The sequence below is a fragment of the Mustelus asterias genome, chromosome 15 (genome assembly GCF_964213995.1).
Source record: "Mustelus asterias chromosome 15, sMusAst1.hap1.1, whole genome shotgun sequence".
Taxonomy (NCBI): domain Eukaryota; kingdom Metazoa; phylum Chordata; class Chondrichthyes; order Carcharhiniformes; family Triakidae; genus Mustelus; species Mustelus asterias.
In genome coordinates this window covers 41,147,172-41,170,783 of record NC_135815.1, presented here as the reverse complement: position 1 = coordinate 41,170,783, position 23,612 = coordinate 41,147,172, and the positions used below count along the sequence as shown (strand labels likewise).

The 23,612-nt window shown below is 42.0% G+C and overlaps 1 protein-coding gene across 5 annotated transcripts in view; it reads left to right on the top strand.

The window, feature by feature from the left end:
* Positions 1-6,813: 6,813 nt before the first annotated feature.
* rps6kc1 (ribosomal protein S6 kinase polypeptide 1) overlaps positions 6,814-23,612 on the top strand; it is a 167,317-nt gene continuing 150,518 nt past the window's right edge. For 3 of the 5 annotated variants that reach the window (XR_013499639.1, XM_078229800.1, XM_078229801.1), the window contains exons 1-3: positions 6,814-7,071; positions 8,099-8,134; positions 13,199-13,319. Coding sequence is in view for 2 of the 5 variants with exons in the window: in XM_078229800.1 (XP_078085926.1) it covers positions 6,970-7,071; positions 8,099-8,134; positions 13,199-13,319 (259 nt within the window). In the remaining 3 variants the exon portion in view is untranslated. Of the gene's footprint in view, positions 7,072-8,098; positions 8,135-13,198; positions 13,320-23,612 lie in introns of those variants that run through there. The other 2 variants (XM_078229804.1, XM_078229803.1) reach the window with 2 other exon arrangements.

The following is a 23,612-nucleotide window of genomic DNA, read 5'->3' as shown; positions in this document are numbered from 1 at the left end:
TGGGGTTACTAATAGAAATTGGAATAGGGAAAATACACTACCATTTTATAAAGGGGAAAATAAAAATCCAAATATACCTTTCATATTTATGGACTGATGAAGAGAGGAGAAGTCAAGCCTGTTTAAATTTAACCCCTGCCTGTCTGTAACAGGGAACATTGAACACTACAACCAGCACTTCTTTTGAACTGTGGGAGGAAACCAGAGCACCCGAGGAAACCCATGCAGACATAGGGAGAACAGGCTCAGTTAGGGCGCTTGAGAGTTACAAGTTAGTCAGGAAGGACCTAAAGAAAGAGTTAAGAAGAGCCAGGAGGGGACATGAGAAGTCTTTGGTGGGTAGGATCAAGGAAAACCCTAAAGCTTTCTATAGGTATGTCAGGAGTAAAAGAATGACTAGGGTAAGATTAGGGCTAGTCAAGGACAGGAGTGGGAAGTTGTGCGTGGAGTCTGAAGAGATAGGAGAGGCACTAAATGAATATTTTTCGTCGGTATTCACACTGGAGAGGGACAGTGTTGTTGAGGGGAGTACTGAGATGCAGGCTGTTGGACTGGATGGGATTGATGTTCATAAGGAGGAGGTGTTAGCAATTCTGGAAAGGGTAAAAATAGATATGTCCCCTGGGCCAGATGGGATTTATCCTAGGATTCTCTGGGAGGCTAGAGAGGAGATTGCAGAGCCTTTGGCTTTGATCTTTGTGTCGTCATTGTCTACAGGAACAGTGCCAGAAGACTGGAGGATAGCAAATGTTGTCCCCTTGTTCAAGAAGGGGAGTAGGGACAACTCTGGTAATTATAGACCGGTGAGCCTTACTTCTGTTGTGGGCAAAGTATTGGAAAGGATTATAAGAGATAGGAATTACAATCACCTAGAAAGGAATAATTTGATTAGGGATAGTCAGCATGGTTTTGTGAAGGGTAGGTCGTGCCTCACAAACCTTATTGAGTTCTTTGAGAAGGTGACCAAAGAGGTGGGTGAGGGTAAAGCAGTTGATGTGGTGTATATGGATTTCAGCAAAGCGTTTGATAAGGTTCCCCATGGTAAGCTTTTACAGAAAATACGTTCACATGGGATTGAGGGTGATTTAGTGGTTTAGATCAGGAATTGGCTAGCTGTAAGAAAACAAAGGGTGGTGGTTGATGGGAAATCTTCATCCTGGAGTTCAGTTACTAGTGGTGTACCGCAAGGATCTGTTTTGGGGCCACTGCTGTTTGTCATTTTTATTAATGACTCGGATGAGGGCGTGGAAGGATGGATTAGTAAATTTGCGGATGACACTAAAGTCGGTGGAGTTGTAGACAGTGCGGAGGAAAGTGCCAGGTTACAGAGGGACACAGATAAGCTGCAGAGCTGGGCTGAGAGGTGGCAAATGGAGTTTATTGCGGAAAAGTGTGAGGTGATTCACTTTGGAAGGAGTAACAGGAATACAGAGTACTGGGCTAATGGTAAGATACTTGGTAGTGTGGATGAACAGAGGGATCTGGGTGTCCATGTGCATAGATCCCTGAAAGTTGGCACCCAGGTTGACAGGGTTGTTAAGAAGGCGTACGGTGTGTTAGCTTTTATTGGTAGAGGGATTGAGTTTCGGAGCCAGGAGGTCATGCTGCAACTGTACAAAACTCTGGTGCGGCCGCATTTGAAGTATTGCGTACAATTCTGGTCGCCGTATTATAGGAAAGATGTGGAAGTGTTGGAAAGGGTGCAGAGGAGATTTACCAGGATGTTGCCTGGTATGGTGGGAAAATCGTATGAGGAAAGGCTGAGGGGCTTGAGGTTGTTTTCGTTAGAGAGAAGAAGGTTAAGAGGTGACTTAATAGAGGCATACAAGATGATCAGAGGATTAGATAGGGTGGATAGTGAGAGCCTTTTTCCTCGGATGGTGTTGGCTAGCACGAGGGGACATAGCTTTAAATTGAGGGGTGAGAGATATAGGACAGATGTTAGAGGTAGGTTCTTTACTCAGAGAGTAGTAAGGGCATGGAATGCCCTGCCTGCAGCAGTGGTGGACTTGTCAACGTTGAGAGCGTTCAAGTGGTTATTGGATAAACATATGGATGATATTGGAATAGTGTAGATTAGAGGGGCTTTAGATTGGTACCACTGGTCTGTGCAACATCGAGGGCCGAAGGGCCTGTACTGCGCTGTAATGTTCTATGTTCTATTATTGTGGGTTAAAATTACACTATTGAGGCACATACAACTGTGATTCCATTGGGGAGGAAAATAATTTCAGGTGGTGTAACACATCATCTTTCAGTTCTCGTCCAAGCTACCCTCCATCTTGATTGGAAATATATCACCGTTCCTTCGCTGTCACTGATTCAAAATCCTGGAACTTCCTCCCTAACCGCACTGTGGGTGTATCTGCACCACAAGGACTTCAATGGCGCAAGAGGCTCTCACCACCACCTTCTCAAGGGCAATTAGGGATGGGCAATTAATGTTGGTCTAGCCCATGATGCCCATATCCCATGAATGAATAAAAAATGATATGGCGACTGGACTTTGTCATACTCATGTGATCTATGATGTTGGTTTTTGAAAAGAAAGGTTTTGGGCAATAGTCATTTTACACACAATATGGAACATGATGCCAGAAGGGTGTAGCTGGGATTCAGTAGATCTTGATAGCTGTAAGAGAGGCAGCAGCTGTGAAAAACAACAGAAAATGATTAAAACTTCAAACTACTGATTCCCGGCTCGGGTCACTGTCTGTGTGGAGTTTGCACATTCTCCTCGTGTCTGCGTGGGTTTCCTCCGGGTGCTCCGGTTTCCTCCCACAGTCCAAAGATGTGCGGGTTAGGTTGATTGGCCATGCTAAAATTGCCCCTTAGTGTCCTGAGATGTGTAGGTTCGAGGGATTAGTGGGTAAAATATGTAGGGATATGGGGGTAGGGCCTGGGTGGGATTGTGGTCGGTGCAGACTCGATGGGCCGAACGGCCTCTTCCTGTACTGTAGGGTTTCTATGATTCTATGATACTGCTTTGTATAGGACATCGACAGCTGGGTGAGTCATTATGACTTCAAATATTTCAGTGCTTGCTCTTGTTGAGATGAAGAGTTGGTTTGAGAGTGAATCAGAAATTCTTCAAGTCTCAATAGTAGTATTATTAGGTTTCCACAGAGTTAAGCAAGAAACCTGAACAAATAAGAGTAGCAACTCTGTTATCCATGTTTGGTGAAAAAATGCTGCAAGTTCTATTGGACCCTAGATCTCACTGAGGAGCAGAAAAGCCAGACTTGTGAAATTTTAGAGGCTTTGAAGACCAATTTGTGCTCTCTATTAATGTTATTTATGAACGCTATGACCTGAATTTTCGCTACGACAGGCTTTCTGTCATAGTGAAAACGGCAGACACACCCCAAAATCAGATGTCCTATCCTGAACAGGGCACCTTCCATTTTGGCAGGGGTGGAAATGGGCCTAGGGGGGGTTTGCACATGTGCATTTCACAGAGGTAGCTGCTGTATAAATCAATGGCCATCTCCACATAAATCGAATTTTGGTCTCACGGTTGTCTGAAACATGGCATGCTAGTAGGCCTGGTATGAGCAGGTTTGAACTTTGATAATTTCTTTGGATAACCAGGGTACTTTGAAGATGTGCAGGCACTCTTGTGGGATTTGCTTTAAAATTGTAACAGCCCCAGAATTGGCAAAAAGTCAATTCAAACTGTCTTGCTTTTACCGAAGATGCAGGAGGGTGGATCTGCTGGACTCGCAAGATAGTCTTTTTTGCTCCTACTGATTCATGAACCCAGGTACCTGAAAGAACTTTGAGAAGGTCACATTGCATTTTGTGCAAAGGAAAATACAAGATGGGCATGGCACCTTCACACAACGATAAAGCAGTTGGGAGGCATGGCCATGTACCCAGGGCACACTCTGTACAGGAAGGGCTCACTGTCCATGTGCAAAATCAATTCACATAAGGTTCTCATATCTAACAATTGCCATCAGCCAGACCCTGGTGACTAACAGTTCAGTAAAGAATCTTTCACATTGACACCACAATTACGCGACTGGAAAAATCCTATGCAAATGCCAACCCTCCAGCAAGTGCCTTCCTCTTAACTTTGACACTGTGGACGAATGTCCCCCAACAAGTGTCCTGTGATGAATGTTATACACTGGAAGGTGCAAAGGTCTTAATAATGCATGCCTATTTTTTCCCTTTATGAATGTAGCTTCGCAACATTTAACCCAGCTTTGTATCCCTGTTTAACAAACCTAACAATTTCTTAATCAGCTAATGGGAACAGTGTCCCTAGCTTTCCCACAATAAATTAAGCCAATCAGCTTGGTGTCTCTCTTCTTTACATGCAAGTGTTTTACTAGAAAGAAGCAAGCAAGACTATAAAGATGGTTGCTGGAGAGATGCCCAATAATGATTCTGAAGAATCACTCTACACTCTAGAACAGTTTGGCACTGTCAAATCTCAAGATAAAATTGGTTTGTAACTGATAGATAGAATGATGACTGCAGAAGGAGAACATCAAGTGAATGTGAAATGTCAGATAGCCACGTGCAACATCATCAGCTCCACAGACTTATGTGAAGTTGCTGAAGATGGTGACCCGAAAATGAAGCACTCGAAGGTAAAGGCCCAATAACGGCAGGGTGCTCACCCCAAGAGGACAAACTATAAGAGAGTCCAACACAATGGGGAGAAAGAAGATCTGCAGTTCCGGACACTAAACAAAATCTCTTCATCGTAACTCAAACAAGCCAAAAGCTTCGTCTGGTAACCCTTCAAAGACCAAAAGAGATTTGTTGTGTTTTGCATGAGATCAAACATTGACTATTGAACAGATCCTGACAGATAAGCATCTTGCTCAGATCAAGCAATCTGAACAACAATATACAACTGGCTTGAGACTATCAAGGACAGATCTGTTGCTGTAAGGTAGCATTGGGCATCAGAGATTAAGTGGTTGCCCAAGATGGCCTCTTGTACAAAGAAACCAAAGTCTTTATCCCTGAACAGGTGAGAAATGAGATGCTGAACTGCGTCCATGCAAACTATCAAGGAATCAAATCCAGGCTGGGAAGGCAAGAGAAATGCTACATTGGCCAAGAGCAATGGGACTAAAGACCACATCAGCCAGTGTAGTGCTTGTAATGAACATCAAACTAAGCAAGCTAAGGAGCTGCTCATCACATCCTAGTAAGAAGTCTCACAACACCAGGTTAAAGTCCAACAGGTTTATTTGGTAGCAAAAGCCACTAGCTTTTGGAGCGCTCACTGCTTCTTCGTCAGATGACGAAGGGGCAGCGAGCACTCTGAAAGCTTTGGCTTTTGCTACCAAATAAACCTGTTGGACTTTAGCCTGGTGTTTTGAGACTTCTTACTGTGTGTACCCCAGTCCAACGCCGGCATCTCCACATCATTACATCCTAGACAGGCCATAGATGAAGCTTGGCATAGACTTCATCAATCTCAGAGGAACTGCTTATTTAGGTTTTTTAGTTTATTTATCAGTGTCACAAGTAGGCTTACATTAACATTGCAATGAAGTTCCCTGTCAAAATCCCCTAGTTGTCACACTCCGGTGCCTGTTTGGGTACACTGAGGGAGAATTTAGCATGGCCAATGCACTTAACCAGCATGTCTTTCGGACCGTGGGAAGAAAATGGAGCACTGGGAGAAAACCCACACAGACACGGGGAGAACGTGCAGACTCCACACAGACAAGCCAGGAATCAAACCCGGGTCCCTATAGAACTATTTAGCCAGAAGTAGAAATAGGAGTGAGTTAGGGTGGCCCAGTGGTTAGCACTGCTGCCTCACAGTGCCAGGGACCCGGGTTCCTTTCTAGCCTTGGGTTACTGTATGGAGTTTGCACATTCCCCTCATGTCTGCATGGGTTTCCTCTCACAGTCCAAAGATGTGCAACTTAGGTTGATTGGCCATAGTACATTGCCCCTTAGTGTCCCAGGTTCGGGGGATTAGTGGGGTAAATAAGTGGAGTTACAGGGTTAGGGTCTGGGTGGGATGCTCTATTACAGAGAGCTGGTGCAGACTTGATGGGCCAAATGGCCTCCTTATCATAGAATCCCTCACTGAAGGGATTCTATGATAAGATTAAAATAAAGTGACAGCCAAATTTCACTTTGATAAAGCTCCCAAATTATTGTTAGAGCTGACAGCTGGAGAGCCAGTCAGCAAATATTCAATGTACTCAACAAAGGTTACTCCGCATGGCAATTTAGTACCTGTGTAGAGAAGTTGTCACCTCAATTGTACATGGATAAATTGAACAACCAGATCTATTGTCGCAACTGAAGACATCTACTTGCAATTGGAGAACCTGTTCCTTCACCGCAAACAGTTGATGAGGCAGATTTGATTTCGCCAACTGAACAAGGAACTGATGGATCATCAGTCCTAGAGGTCAACTGTTCCCCAACAAGTGCAATCGGTCAGCAGCAACAATTACCACAGCAGTAACCACATTCCCCAGGGAGGCAATGTCACCCCTGGGACACCAATTGAACAGCCAACAACTCACATGTGTACCATTATAAGACTTGAATGCTTTAAAGATTAAATGTGCAACGCATGCATTGGGATAAATGAAATTAGAACAGACTAGAAAGAGCACAGTTTTTTGTTCATGCAGCATAAGTTATCTTTATGGTCTTTGCATGTTGAGTAACTTGCAAATGGTAGGGCATGCAATAGTGTTCCTTTTCATGAAAAGGGAGGTGTTTGGGTGAATACCTTTGTACACTGTGGCTTGACACATTCATGTGACCTCTGGCATTATTTTATGTAATTAAAGGTTGGGGGGCCAGTGGCCATTTTACACACAACATAGGGAACAATAATATTGGAAACTGCTCTCTACATGAAATCACAGGACTAGGGACGTACAGGAAATGGGCGGCGGGGACAAGAGAGTGAGGAAATGATGTAAAAAGAGTACTTTAATACAGACGTTGCGGGCCGGGGGTTGACAGATCATGTTATCACAGAAAAACAAAGGGGAGCTGGCTCGCTTTTACACGATAACCGATCCGAAGAGACACAGGAAAGGCTACACGGTATACAAAGTGACGGCACGGGTGAGTTTCACCCTTTTGAGCACGGAGGAGCTTTTAGTGCAACCGGTTTGCCTTGGTGCTTTGTGTCTGCAGAAAGGTGTTTGCAGCTGGGGCTGGGTTGGGCTGCAGCTCGAGCCGGGGGGTCAGGCTGGGGCTGCAGCTCGAGCCAAAGGGTCAGGCTGGGCTGCAGCTCGAGCCGGGGGTCAGGCTGGGCTGCAGCTCGAGCCGGGGGGTCAGACTGGGCTGCAGCTCGAGCCGGGGGGTCAGGCTGGGGCTGCAGCTCGAGCCCGGGGGGGGGGGGGGTCAGACTGGGCTGCAGCTCGAGCCAAAGAGTCAGGCTGGGCTGCAGCTCGAGCCGTGGGTCAGGCTGGGGCTGCAGCTCGAGCCGGGGGTGCAGCTCGAGCTTACCCCGCCAGGTTCTAAAAAGGGACAATTAGAACACCGCCCCTGCGAGACCGTGCACTCTGTAAGCCGCAAGAGAGAGGGTTAACAGCAAACCCAGTCATGTCAGATTATTGCCTCACTCCCTTTTATAGAGAGAACAGCAAACCCAGGATGCCGGATTTCTGCCTCACTCTCCCCTTTTTATATCGAGAGAGAACAGCAAACCCAGTATGTCAGATTACTGCTTCACTCTCTCTCCCCTTTATATAGATTAAAAAATCTCATGGTAGTTTGTTTATGGCACCAACAATTAATGGTACAAGACATAAGGGGTTTGTGTCTGTATCAAAATGTTGGTCTCAACACTTGCTGCTGCTTATAGCATATTTGTTATTTTACATTGGTGTTTCTGTGTCACTGTAATACAGCAATTTACACCATCTACAAATGCTTCAAGCCACAAAATGCTTGTTTGATTTCTGCAGCCGGGTTACAATCAATTTTATTTCTGGATGTAATTATACAGGTTCACCCAGATGAGGTGGTGCTGTAATGCACCATATGTATTTTGAATGGATTTGCAATTGGATATTCTTAATTGATATTGAATAATTTACTGAATGTGTGCTGTTTTTCACTCATTGGTTTCTTTATTTTTAAACAGGTTGTTTCAAGAAAAAATCCAGATGAGGTCCAAGAGGTAATGAGCTATCGAACATCGACTCTGCTGCTGAGTTAGACATTGTAGTTGACAAATCTGATGTAGTTATTTTTATGGAATGAATGATTCTGCACAGAAGAGTAGAAATAACAGTTGATTTGGACATGTGAACAAGCTAAAAATAACTTGTCTTGCATTTGGGGGTGGGAATCATGAAAACATTTGGTCATGGCAGTTTGGTATTTTGTGCGTGCAGCTGTAAGGAAATCAACTATCTCCATCAACTGAATGTACAAGGGGCCATAATTTAACAGGCAACTATTTTGTGAGCCCTCCCTAAACTTGGTGCAGTACATTTAGTTTTTTTTTCCTTGTCTATGAAAGCCAATTGTTCAGAATTATTATTTTCTAAGGTATTTTTCCACTAAGAAGCAGTTAACGAACGGTGTAATGAACCTCAGTAGCAGGATATCATATACTGGCACAAACATGCAACATATCATCATTCTGTCAAAACATTCAGTATGTTTGGCCCCCAAATACATACTTTTGGATACATGTTTTTTCTTGCTATAGCCTTTTGGTAAAAGTCCGCACTTCCCACTCTTGTGGAGAAGCAAAGGTGCTTATCACTGAGCTTGAAGAAAGCTACCAATGAAGGTAATGTCTGTGGCATGGAGTTTTCCTTTCCTGGCAGTTGTTTGAATCTGGTGCTAAGGGGATTTCCATGCACCCAGCGAGAGTGATAGAATCAAGCAGGGTAAGGAGTCAATCACATCAAAGTATCCTAACAGACAGCAGGACGGAAACAGATTATCCTTCACTTTCAATTGAATTTTGCAGAGAGTGAAATAAATGAGGCAAATGCATGGTTTAAGCTGGAAGCTGAAACATCATAACTTAAAAATAAGATTTATTTTTATTATAGCGGAGAAATTCAATAGCGTACAAATATAAAATTAGTTTTTCAAGTCTAGAGATTTTCTTCCATAATAATGATGAACTTAGTGTGCCATTAAAAACCCAGTTAAACCTTATACAATTAGGTTTTTATTACAGTGAGGCAAATAACATAAAAGAACAAGTTCTCATCAGTTCAGTGATTTTTAATAGGTAACAGTTTGCAGGGATTTCAACAGCATGCAAAGCAAAATTGTAGGATCACTGTAGGCATTTCTGGATTTCCTTGTTTAGCTGCACATGTATGGACTCCCGACATTGCTGTCCGGTTCAGAGGAGTCATGATGGTGAATTTTAACCTTATCACTACTGCAAACTCTGGGCCTTGCATTTGCTACTGCTTTCCAAAAGGAAAACTGCCTAAGAGAATATTAAAGTACGTGACTCAAGTTTGTATTCACAACAGACTTTCAATATTAGCCTCGTTTCCCATATTTATTTCTTGTCAGCCTACTTGGGGATAATACTGGTACAGTTCATTCAGAAAAAATGTTCAGATCATTATATTGTTGATAAGTGTACAGGATTTTACTAAAATTGTGTAAATTCTGTTCTCAAATTATCTATGTTCTTTGTGCCCTTTAATTGATCCCTGGTGTATTGAATACCTTGTATGCTCTTGCTAAGAAATTTATTTCCATGTTTCTGCTGAAACGTTTCAAATCTGAGGTTGAATGGCTGCTGATCTCCGCAAAGAAATCAGCCAGCAAGTTTCTAATTTCCAGTTATTCATAAATTAGACTACAAAGTAGATGCAACTCCTCATATTCTTGCTGAAATTAATTGTCTCCTCTAATCTTCATCCATTTTCTTTAAACATGACCAATTTATGATCAATTTGAATACTAAAAGAAAGAAAGACTTACATTTATGCGGCACTTTTCATGCCCGCTGGGCATCTTGAAGTGCTTTACAGCCAATGAAGTACTTTTTAAAAATATAGTTGCTGTTGTGATGTGGGAAGTGAGGCAACTAATTTCACCCTCAACAAACTCCCAAATGCCCCAATGACCAGATAATCTACAGCATTCTTTAAACTTCCATGAGTTGGAACAGGTATACACTCTGCTTGCTTTGCCACAATCACAAAGCATTGATGCCAGAAACGTCTCCACTGTGGGAGTTTGTCTGGGCCCAGAAGGGCAAATAAAATTCTGTACTCTGTATTCTGTAAAATATAAGCCTGGATTCCAAGCTTGCCTGACTGCGTTTGTCAGACTTGAATTGTACTTTTATCAGGAATTTTCCCATTCCATAAAAAATAAGATTTGTACATCACTGGGGCTTAATCGTTAGGAAAGCAATGTAAATCATTAAAGGGGTAGGGGGGGCAGAAGTCAAATCTACGGAGGTGAAAAAAAAATGTAGATGGGTTACAGTGATAGATTAAACTTCACACAGAGAAATATAAAATAATGCACACTGGAAGAAAAAGTGGGGCTGTACATATCAATGGTGTTAAAATAAGAAATGTAGGCTTATTAACTGAGCCATTACTTAATCCAGTCACTATGGAACAACAAAGCAACCAGCACTGAGGACAGGTCAGAACACTCTCTGAATCCATGATGGTGCTTTGTTTAAATCCCACTTCTAGTTTTGTGTTGCTGTGCTCACCAATAAACAAAGGAAAAAGTCAAGTCTTGGATGCAGGTGACTCCGGGTTTATCAGTTTTGAGGGAAAATAAAGATAGTTTTGGACGACGTTATAAGTATACAGACCAAAATATGAATTAGGAATGGGTTAGCCCTCAAATTGGTATGATTATGGCTGATCTGATTGTAGTCTCAACAAAACTTTCCTGCCTACTCCTGATACCCTTTGACTGTCATGTCAGTGAAGAATCTTATTTTAACAATGTTCAGTGGCTGTTATGGTGGCCATGAAGGACACGGGCGAATCATCAATAGATCTCACTGTGGGTTTTGTGGAGTATGAACTCCCCTATTGAGCGAGCAGGGGGTCACCCTATGCGAAACAAACAGTAGGGGCTTAAAACTCGCTTCGTCAACCCAGACCATTATTTTGTGGGTTCCAGGGCTTGGACTTGTGAACTGTAAGCCATATATGTGGCTGTTTTACGTTTTGTGAATAAAGAGATTTATACAAGATGTACAAGATGATGGAAGAATGGCCTTGGCGAGATTATTATAATGGCCCTGTCTGCACCGCTGTCTAGGGAAGAAAGTTCCACAGACTCTCAACCCTCGAGGAGAAAATAAATCTCATCTCTGTCTTAAATGGGGAGACCCCTTATTTTTAAAATTGTGTCCTCTAGTTCAAGTCTTTCCCAAAAGAGGAAATATCCTTTCAGCATCCACCCTGTCAAGTCCCCCAGGATCTTGGTTGTTTCAATGCGATCACCTCTCAATTCTTCTAAACTCTAGTGGATACAGACCTAACTTGTCTTACCTTTCCTGAGAAGATAACCCTTTCAATGCAGCATTAGTAACCCAGAATAATAAAGATAAACCAAGACGTTCTTTCAAAGACTGATGAACTCATGGAATTGGTTTTCATGAGTGATAGCGACATGTGCTGTGTAATTGTTCAAAAAACTGCTGGATTCTGTGATAGGTTGGGGCTTTCTGATTGGTTCTGTTAGGAAAACTCTACTGTTATATTTAGAGCGAAGGAATCCTCAAATGCATAATACATTGACCTATAAGTTTTAGTTTCCTTAACGATACTTTTGGGGGTTGAGGGAATGTTTGGGTGATAGTCTGCCAAGCTTACAACCAACAGGAGGTGATGGAGAGTGCATATGCTTTGCCATTTTCTGTGTCTGCCTTGGGAGGAAATGCTGGCTTATGTTTGGTTTTGGTTCTGACAGATCTGGCTGAATTTAAACCCAGCTTGATTTGGGGGGGGGGGGGGACCTAGCTGATTATGGTTGTACAGACCCAATGCACTATGACAGCATCTTGCATATTTTATGCATGAAATTCAAGCAGTACTTCAGTTACAAAAATTTAGGTTTTTAAAAATGTTTCATGCAAAAATATTACCCGTGAGAATTTATTACAATATTTATTAGATTATTTCAAAGGCCAAGTCATATCTGTAATTCACTCTCAATCTGAAGCCACCATTCAATGAAATTGTCCTTGTACAAACTATGATGCTCAGGGTTCATTTAATTAACAAGCTGGAAGTCAAAAGTCACACTGCTTGTTTGCTTATATCTTGCAATTTAATATTGAACTACTTTGTTTGCTTCAAAATGGTTTGTATAATACGTTTAAGTTTTGAGTTGAATTTTTTTCCCAAATGCTTTGATTTTCCTATACATTATTTTTAAATCCTTTTATTTCACATACAGTAGGTATTGCAGATTTAAATCACTCATGTATGTTGTTAAAAGACAAAGACTTAAAGTTTCTAGTTTTTAGCTGATTTGTTAATCAATATAACTTATTTCCTAAAATATGTGGTGCAATTCTTGACCGAGGGACATTTTTGTCATTGAGGTTTATGGGCTGGGCACAGTAAGTTTGGAAAAACAAACCGGCTGTTTGCACTGAGGCTGATGTGCTGTCAGCTGCAGTAATCATTTTTTCTGTGCAATTTTCTTTCAGTTTCAAATGTATTCTAGTAGCACATATTGTTACATTACTAGCACCGTAAGGGTCCACTCTCAGATTTGGGGGGGGGGGCAAATATGTCATCTCAGTTTTATCACTTTCTCTCCTAAAGGCAATCATTCTGGGGTATGGTTCGGTGAGTTCTGCTAGCCACTTTTAACATATTTGTCTCGACGCTGAATGGCACTGACTATTTGATCTCGGAGGAAATCTCCACCAAGTTCTGTGTTCACCGGATCTTCACAAGTGAACTTGTTAACAGGGGTCAGTGATAACATTTGGCAGATTCTTCCCCTACACTCCAGGGGCTGAGGCCAATTGTAGTTTTAAGTCTGTTCATGATGAACTGACTTGACCACAGACCAGGGATGGAACTGACCTAGATGGCATAGTACTACATTGTCTGGTACACTTAGCCACTGTTGGGACAACTCTAGAACCATGTATTTAAAGTATTTTTTTTTCTTTCTCTGTCAATGTAGCTGCTTTAATTTACTGTGTTAAAGTGCAAATAGCCATATTGGTTTGCTAATAACTGACTTTCCCCCCTTGTTTCAGATAGTAGTTTGGAAACGTTACAGTGATTTTAAGAAACTTCACAAAGAGCTCTGGCAGCTTCATAAAACTTTATACAGGCATCCAGAATTATTTCCACCTTTTGCTAAAGGAAAAGTTTTTGGTAAGGCAGTTATATTTTATTTCTAATTGTTTCAAAAATGCAGTGCCAGAATTCTGTTTCTGCTTTTACTGCAAAAACTTACAATGTCAGCTAGAGTGATCCTTCAGTTTATAATCATAGGGAATACGTTGCTCTATATGCATAAATTACATTAGTCTTGACTACATAGAACCACTGTGTGTGCTTTTGAGTTTTGAAAATTTGTTTTGTGTGCTATGGAAATGCAGTACCGTAAGGCCTGAGGATGTGGAGTCAGGAGACAAAATAGCAAACTGGATAGAAAGCTAGCTACAAAACAATAAAGGGGGGGGGGGGGTTGTTCAAGGTAGTTGATTAAATTGGCAGAACGTGGGCAGTGGTATTCCACAGGAATCAGTACTGTTGTTTATACACAATCTGATTCTGGAATCTGAAATTCAATTTAAAAATTTGCAGACTACACTAAATTGAGGGGTGTGGTTAATACTGAAGAAGGCTGCAGCAAAATACAAGGTACTGATAGACCTGCAGATTAGGTGTATAATTGTCAAACAAAATTTAACATTGACAAGTACGAGATGGTGCGTTTTGGCAGGAAGAATAAGGAGGCCCAAAAAACCTTGGCAAATTTGTAGGGTAGAGGACAATGGGATCCAAGGATACAAATTAATAATGTAGATTAATAAAGTCATAAAAATTGCGAACAAAGCTCTGAGGGCCATAGCTAGAGGTATAGAATTCAAAAGCAGAAAAGTTACATTCAACTTGTATAGAACCTTGGTTAGACAACCCTTGAAATATTGCGCACATTTTTGGTCTCCATGTAGCAAAGCAGATATGGAAACATTGATGGCTTCACAGAAAAGATTTGAAGATGATAACAGAGCTGAGAGGTTATAGCTATCAGGAAAGACTGAACAGGGTGGGGCTTTTTGCTGAGGTTGAGGGTGACCTAACAGACATCTTTAAAATTATGAAGGGGTTTGATGGGGTAGATGTAGATAAGTTATTTCCACTTATGGGGAAGTTTAAAACTAGGGACGCGATCTTACCGGCTGTTCATGCCCCGCTGCCGCTGCAAGCGAGGAGAGAGAATTTGACGTTCAGCCAAATCTCCGTTCACTGCAGCAGGACTAGAAAATCCCGTCGGCGTGAACGGCTGGAAGATTCCGCCCTCGGGGTCAAAAATGTATAAGGTCACTCACAAATCCAATTAATAAACCCAGAGAACCTGCTTTTTGTATATAAAGAGTAGTTATAAGGTGGAACTTGTTACCTAATGGAGCAGTTGAGACAAATGTATTTGAAGGGAATCTAGCTAAGTACACTAGGGAGGAAGAAATGGAAGGATGTGCTGATGGAGTTAGGTGCAGTATGGTTGGGCCAGACTTGAGCAGAGCATACGTACTAGCATAAACCAGTTGGCCTCGTTCAGTACTGCAATTGTTCCATGCGGTGTACTGGTACTTGGGAATTGAGTGACAGAAGTTGCAGGATTGAATTTGTGTCTCGCATTCTGAACATAGTAAACATCGTATTTCAGTTGTGCCGTTGAGAGGCTGCATCAAATGCAGATTAGGCAGATTCCACGAGAGAGAGAAAAAGTAAGAAGATCAGTCACCCGAGATTTCACTTGTGCTATCTCGAGTGGGCAACTGAAGACTGGCCAAGTAACAATTTCAAATTTGATCCGAGAATTATGCATTACTTAGGACACTGAGAAAGGTGGAAAATTTTATTTTAAAACCATTCTATTAGTTGAAGTAAGTTTACAGAAAGGTTGATTTTTAAATCCACTGACCTAACTTTGTGCTGAATTGTAGTGGAAATATCTAAACCCAAGTCTAATTTCACCTTGGTAAGAATAGTACAGTGTCTATGCTGGGACAAATGCCATTTTTCACTTTTTATTGCAGTGCTAATGCCGGGATCAGGTATGACAGTTATAACATTGATGTATGCAGGATTGTTATTCCAAAAACTAACTATACCTTGACTCTAGTTTCAAGAAAAACATTGCCTCTTGCACCAGTGTGTTGCTTTTAGTTTCTTGCCCTACTCATTCTGTGACAATTATGGCATGTTTAGGTTTGCTTATTGGAACATAATTGCAGTGGATTTGTTTAGTAGCCTATGTTCACAAGAAAATTAAGACCGTTCAAACACCGTTCATACGGGCCCCGCACACCGTCAGAAGCCGATGTCTTTAATCCATTTGTTTAGATATGATTTAGGTCGTGGGCTTACGGCCGAAAGAACTGTGGTGGAATCCACCAGTTTGCCCCAGTTCTTCAGCTTTGTCTCTTTTTACTGTTGGTTTGATAACTGCAAAAAAAAAAGCTCCAAGTGAATTTTGCAGAAAGCTGTTCAATTTCTAACCGATGATTCCTTCTCTGATTCTTGGCTTCCTTAAAATTCACAGGAAATGTTTGAATACTGCTTAGTTTATTTTAATTGCTACTTCGTTCAAGAAGAAAGAATGTACTGTTGCAAGTTATAAATTGTGGGCTTACATAATGAATTAACGATTTCACATCCTGTTTACTTTTATATTGCTTATCCATCCTGAATTATCCTCTCCATCTATGGGCTAAATGCTTCAAACTTTGTTAATGTTGCTTCCTGGACAGCTATCTAATTTAGTTGAAGATATGTAATTACAGTTTTAACAACAAAGATGGCAAAACTGCTGATTTGTAGTCTGATACTTTGGATAACGTATGTAAAAAGAATTACGTTATTTATTTAAGCTACCTGAAAAAAGTACATCTGATTTTGTAATTATTCACAACATTATCAAGTAAAGCTGCTATCCTTGTGCAGCGAGACTTTCTATGGAGCCTCACTGGGGATGGGATCCTGAATTCTGAGTTCTCTTTCTGTTGAACAAATGTTAATTTAAAATGTAAAAAAAAATGGCTTCATGTGAGACATAGACAATAGGATTGCATTTTAAAAACTGTCTTTTTAATGTTCAGTTACACTAGAAAAAAATTAAGAACACTAGTTCTCCACTTGTGACGTTGCAAATGGAGAGTTCAAACCAAGTCCCAGTGTTCAGGTTGAGGATTTAGAAAGCTGAGGGATTGAAGAGCAGAGAGTGCTTATTTCCCAACTCTGTGTATCTGACTTGGGCGTGAAACTTGCCTCTGCAGTTCCCAAAAGTGCTCTTTGTTTCCTATCTTCTGTCCCCGAATTCACATTGATTTTGGTGTTACTTTGAGATGTTCATATGACGAGTATAGTGTCCTTTCAAAGTGTGATTTGCTCCTCGCCAATGCTAAACGTTTTGGGTTTCAGAGTTCAAAAATTTCCAAAGAATGAGAATCTGACCACCACCCCCCCCCCCCCTCCCCCAACAAAATATTCAGCCAGATGGTGAATGCTTGAGGTGGATTTTAAGGAGCAGCCTAAAGGAGGAAAGAGATTTGAGAGGTGGAGCAATTTAGAAAGGGGACCTTGGCAATGGCTGCCTGTAATGGTGCAATTAAAATTAGAAATGCTGAAGAGACCAGAACTGGCAGAGTGCACAGATCTTGAGTGGGCTTTAAGTCTGGAATCCAGAGCCAGGGTTTGACTCAATACCAGAATGAAGGAATCAACCTTCCATTTTTTTGGAGTTTTCTGAACTTGGAAACCCAAAAAGCTTAACATTGGCACAGAGTCAGTCAGGCTTTGACCTCCAGAACTGAGAAGGCAGACCAAGATTGTGTTGGAATAGTCAAAGACATGAACAAAGGATTCAGCAGCAGAAATGTTGAGGCAAGGCAGAGTTGAGTGATGGTATGGAGGTGAGAATAGGCCATCTTAGTGTGGTTTATGTAATTTGGGTCAATAGGTTTAGTGGTCTAGTCTCTATCAGCCAGGGAGAGAAACTGAGTTAGTGTCAAAGGGAACTCAGCTTGTAACAGGAACCAAAGACACTGGCTTCCATCTTTCCAATATTTAGTTGCAGCAAACTCCTGTTCATGCAGTTCTGGATTTTGGACTGTGGAGGGAACAAGATAGAGGAGCTGGGTATTGTCTGTCATGAAAACCTGCTTTATATCAAAAAAATGACTTTTGAATCTACCGGCTGGTGGTAAATTCTGATGGAATTTTTTTTAAGAGATTGAAGCTGCACTCCAGTGACTTGAGCTGGCAGCCTAAGGAGGCTTCTATTTCTTCAGATTTGTACTTGTTTGCTTGTACAATTATTTTTCTCTTAAGGAATCTAATGGGTATCCACACTCCCTCTTGTTGAAATGTACCCGTAAAGATTCTGAGAATTGCCACGTGAGGCAGTGGGTTCAATTTAACTCTTTTTGTGAGAAGTCATCTTGATCTAAATTTCAGAGACCTCATTTTGAGATTTCCGTTGTCTTTTCAAATGGGGGGCACAGTGGTTAACACTGCTGCCTCACAGCACCAGGAACCCAGGTTCGATTCCCGGCTTGGGTCACCGTCTGTGTGGAGTCTGCACGTTCTCCCTGTGTCTGCGTGGGTTTCCTCCGGGTGCTCCGGTTTCCTCCCACAGTCCGAAAAACGTGCTGGTTAGATGCATTGGCTATGCTAAATTCTCCCTCGGTGTACCCGAACAGGTGCCGGAGTGTGGCGACGAGGGGATTTTCACAGTAACTTCATTACAATGCTAATGTAAGCCTACTTGTGACGCTAATAAATAAACAATAAAATTATGAAATTCTTACATTGATAATCTACTGAACCCAGTAATGCAAACCTGTGTACAAATCATACAATTTGTAAACCTGTGTACAAATCATACAATTTAAAGGATTGGAAGAAATGCTGAATTATAACATATTTTAAAACAATTATTTGATCATTTGTGGGTGAGAATTGACATTTACTCAATTGAAGTTTCAAAATGGAAGGAATCTTTTGAAAAGTACTAGAGGAATAATTAGTAGCTATTAATTTCCTGCTATTAGAAGCTGAAATCAAGTTGAACATTAAGTAATTTTTAAACTAGTTTTGTGGAACTCGCTTGCGTATTCTCACTTTTATATCAAAGCTCATGGGTGCAAGGTTCACTCTAGAGACCTAAGTACATAATTTGACATTTCTGAGACATTCAAGTGAGACCCATCTTTCCTCTTGGGGACATACAAGATTCCATTACACCATGTGAAGAAGTAGAGGGATGTACTGTGTCTTGATCAGCATTTATCCCTCAACCAACATCATTGTTGGAACCACTACATTTTATAACTCATTTTGTCCATTACTTGGAGCCATACTCTGGGTTTCCCACATTACAATAGTGACTAAGCTTCAAAAGTATTTTATTTGGCTTTGAAGCCTTTGGGATGTGCCGAGGCAAACACGAATATTGCATAAATAAATGTTCTTTCTATTTAAAACAATTAATGTAGAAAATAGATTAGACATTGGCACCAACAAGTGTTAGAGCTCTGGCACCTGATGAGGTGAAAAAGACTCTGGAACATCATTGGCTTGTAAATTTCACACCTAGACCAAAGTATTTGTATAAAGATGTTTACAAGCTAATTGACAAAAAGAATGTAACATATCTGCTTTAGTGAGCCAGCACCGTGCTTAAATAAATCATTCCAGACTTTTGCAATTTATTTAAATGTTTAATTCAATTAACAGTAATTCATTTAAGAGGGCCAGTGAGAGGATAGATTCTCTCATTGCTTTATGAATTTTCACCAAGGAGACCCAATTGTTCTCTGTCTAGGTTTGCATCACCTCATATATGTGACGTTAAACCAAATCTAAATTTGCAGATCTGATTGCAAATATTGCATATGAAGTCAGTATTGGAGGGGTGGTTAAAGGCACTAGCTTTGTGGGGCGTGCTCGCTTTTCCTGTGGGGACCTGACTTCAACTTCCTCAAATATTGAGATTACTTGATGACGGAGGCTACTTCTTCATTTGGATCTATCTCGAGTTGTTCATTTGCTATGTTACAGGTCTTGAGATTGGCTTTAAGAATGCCTTTGTGTCTGAGTTTGGAATGTCCAATGGTGCAGGTTCCCATGCTCAACTGGCTGTCGAATACAACCTTTGGTATGCAGGAATCTTCCATGCGAACCATGTGACTGACCCAGCAAAACTGAGCTCTGATGAGCATGTTCTCAATACCAGACATGTGGCACATTAAACCGACCACGAAATGTTGCAGATGAATCTTGAGCAGTTGAGGTAGAAGATATCTAGCTGCTTTATGTGACTCTGGCCTGAAATTGTTTATTCCTCACAGCCATAGAGTAGTGATGTGCCAACTGCTACCTAGTAGACTTTGACCTTTGTTTCTGCAGGAAACTATGCCTGCTCCAAAGCCAGTGGTTGAGCCTGCTGAATGCTAAGCTTGCCTTTGCCAGACGTTGGACGATTTCGCCATCCAATGTGATGTTGTTGGAAAGGATAGCAGAACTTCTGAAGTGAGTTGTAAGGGGCATTGTCAATTGTGGGTGTGGTTACTGGCACAGTCAGAGAATATGGGGGGAGGGGCAGAATTCGGTTTCGTGCTGGCGTGAATTTACAGCGGAATCTTCCGCAGGTGGTTGCCATGGCGGGTTGGAAACCCTCTAAAGGATGGTGTGCACCTCATTTGCATCCCATTAATGGGATGCAGATAAAGGCCCAACTCCCATGCCAGATTCTCCGCAATGCTGGTGGAAAATACGTTTGTTCAATGTGGCGTGCAGATGTCGGGACTCATCTGGAGAATGCCTGGGGCTGCCTCCGGATGTCGGGATGGAGGCCACCTACGACCCTGGAACACTACAATAGTGAAGCAGAATTGTATCTGCAGGGGGACCTTGCAGATCAGGTGTCCTGGAGGGAGTCCATCTTCCAGCCTCAGAATATTCCTGGAGATCTATCTTCATTCTCAAGAGCTCCACCTTCTTTCTTCAAAGGGGGGTCAGTGATGTTGGGCACTTTTTCCAATATGGCGCCTGGACACTACAGTGCAGTACGCTCCATCCAGGCCTGCCCCGCCACTGAATATGGCGTAAAACACACGGATGCGTAATAAATGAGGTTGGGGCTAGAGCAATTGGCATATTTTCTCACCAGTTCCTGCAGTGGGAAATGCTCCACATTCCTGACCCTGCATGATACTTAGGGTGGAATTCTCTCAATTTGAGACTGCGACTATGGGTTCTTGGAGTTGGTGATCAAGGCCTGGTTGGTAAAAGATCTTTGTCATTTTCATACTGATTGTAAGGCTGATGTGTTCTGAGGCTTGGGCAAAGCACTAAACAAGCAGCTCGACGTCCTCTGGTGTGTGTGCTGTGAGAGCACAGTCGTCGGCAAGCAAGCACTCACTTGGTGGCTGCTCTGTGATCTTTGTGCAAACCTTCCACCTTTTCAGATTGAAGAGGTTGCTGTCTGCCCTGAACTGCACAGGCAGAAGGGAAGCAAGTCCATCTTGAACAATCATTGTGCTATTTCACTTCAATAGGAAGAATTTTTAAAATGGTTATTCCCCACAGGATTGTCCGCGTGTTTGACAGACTCTGCAGCCAGAATTATAGTGTGTCTTTTGTGCTGAGTGAGGAGCAGTTGATGTGATCAAGAGAAGTTCTGCAAACAGAATAAGGACCTTTTACGTAATGTTTGTTGACCTGACAATGGCTTTTGACACAGCACACCACAAAGGCCTGTGGAAGCTGCTGTCTAAATATGGCTGTCCTGAAAGGCTGATCAGGGCCATCTGCTCATTTTATAATGACATGATGGCCAGTGTGATGCAGAGCGGTCCCTTATCAAGATGTTTTTAGCAGCCACCAATGGCACCAACAGTGCTGCGTAATGGCTCCAGTTCTGTTTGCCATCTTGTATGCACTCAACAATCTTAATGCATTCGGAGGGACAGTAAAACACGTGATTTATGATTGGAGATTATCTTTTAAGTGAAATTATATTCCCTGCCCCTCCCAACATGTGGAGGTGGAGCTTAGCATCATGGACTACCATTGGCAGGACGCGTTTGAGAGAGAGAGTTTGACAAACATGTGGCACAAAGAGGCAAGATGGAATATTTCTGATTTCTGAAGCATCAGCAGACATAATGTTCCCTCAGTTTACTGTGACCCTGTTGCTCAGTGGAAGATCCTGGAAAGCTCATTGGTGAAAAGCCTCATTCATATCAATTACTTTGTTGTCCACCCAAATGAAATGCCTCCAGATGAGCTGCTGTCATGGAGGAGGGTGAACCCTGCCACTGGCTGCTGCCCTGCTGATATACTATCACTTACACTCATTCGTTCTGTCACTTCCAGAGACAAGCAGCTGGGAATTTCAGATTAGTAATAGAGAATGGAAAGCAGTGGGTGATGCACAATTCACGTGATTGTGAGGATAGGGTGACAGGGAAAGGCGATAATGTTATGGAAGGAATTTAAAAAGGCATTGGGCACTGATTGCAGATCTTTCGAGCATTATATCTCATGGGCCCTACTTTCAAATGAACAGTACTAATGAAACATTTGACCCTTGCCTAGGCACTGCAGAATGTTTCTCAATATCTGTAGCTGTCTGGTTTACTGAAGTTCATCAGCTATGTCAGGCTATTGGGTGTTCTTCTCACTGCAATAATCCCTCGAGAGGGTGACACCAGCAGCAAAGATGAAGTGCAGTAGTAGTGACCATGAAACAATCTTCGGTTGTCATAAAAACCCATCTGGTTCACTCATGTCCTCTAGGAAAGGAAATCTACCATCCTTACTTAGTCTGGCCTACATGTGACTCCTGACCTTCAACTATGTGCTTCAACTATGTGGTTGACTCTTAAGTGCCCTCTGAAATGGCCTAAGAAGCCATTCAGTTCAAGGGCAGTTGGAAATAGGCAACGAATGGGCCACATCCCCTGAGAGAATAAAGAAAAACCCCCCTGAAAAATAGCAAGATTCAAGGGTTAACAGACTATTCATTTTAAATGATAGTAAGGAGGTTTGCAAGTGTGGCCCTTTGGACGATTTACCTTTGCACATTATCATGCAACAGTGATATTCTGTACATGGTCTCGAAGTGAACTGTTTACATTTTGCGTGGAAAATACTCTTCCAATGTTCCATCGGCTTATTTAGCATATTGGTACTGGAAAGATAGAGAGGAGTATTCTTAATTCATCATTCAAACCGACCCCCACTCCCGTGCCAATACCAATGACATGATGTATAACCAACAGCATCTTCCCATGACATTGTAGTTTACTCTTCTTGGTTCCGCGGTGCTTCTGATAATTCAAACTATTTTTAACATTAGGTTGCTGTTTTATTTGCATTGCTTAACTCAAATTATTGGATAAATCAACATTTCTAGAGCAAATAGGCATAGGCAAGCAACCTTTACCCAGGTTGTTTCCTTTAGATGCGGCCCAATTTTGGAAGGATGAGATTTATAACTTGAGAAATGTTTAGATCAACCATATATTTAAACAACTTGCGTGCCACTGTTACTGAAGACAGTGAGGAAAATGCACAGCTGCATAAAAACTGTTGTAGGCTGCAAAGAGACATAGATAGGATGCAAAGCTGGGCTGAAAAATGGCAAATGGAGTTTAACCCTGATAAATGTGAGGTGATTCATTTTGGTAGGACAAATTTAAATGTGGATTACAGGGTCAAAGGTAGGGTTCTGAAGACTGTGGAGGAACAGAGAGATCTTGGGGTCCATATCCACAGATCTCTAAAGGTTGCCAGTCAAGTGGATAGAGCTGTGAAGAAGGCCTATAGTGTGTTAGCTTTTATTAACAGGGGGTTGGAGTTTAAGAGCCGTGGGGTTATGCTGCAACTGTACAGGACCTTGGTGAGACCACATTTGGAATATTGTGTGCAGTTCTGGTCACCTCACTATAAGAAGGATGTGGAAGCGCTGGAAAGAGTGCAGAGGAGATTTACCAGGATGCTGCCTGGTTTGGAGGGTAGGTCATATGAGGAAAGGTTGAGGGAGCTAGGGCTGTTCTCTCTGGAGCGGAGGAGGCTGAGGGGAGACTTAATAGAGGTGTATAAAATGATGAAGGGGATAGATAGAGTGAACGTTCAAAGACTATTTCCTCGAGTGGATGGAGCTATTACAAGGGGGCATAACTATAGGGTTCGTGGTGGGAGATACAGGACGGATATCAGAGGTAGGTTCTTTACGCAGAGAGTGGTTGGGGTGTGGAATGGACTGCCTGCAGTGATAGTGGAGTCAGACACTTTAGAAACATTTAAGCGGTTATTGGATAGGCACATGGAGCACACCAGGATGATAGGGAGTGGGATAGCTTGATCTTGGTTTCAGATAAAGCTCGGCACAACATCGTGGGCCGAAAGGCCTGTTCTGTGCTGTAC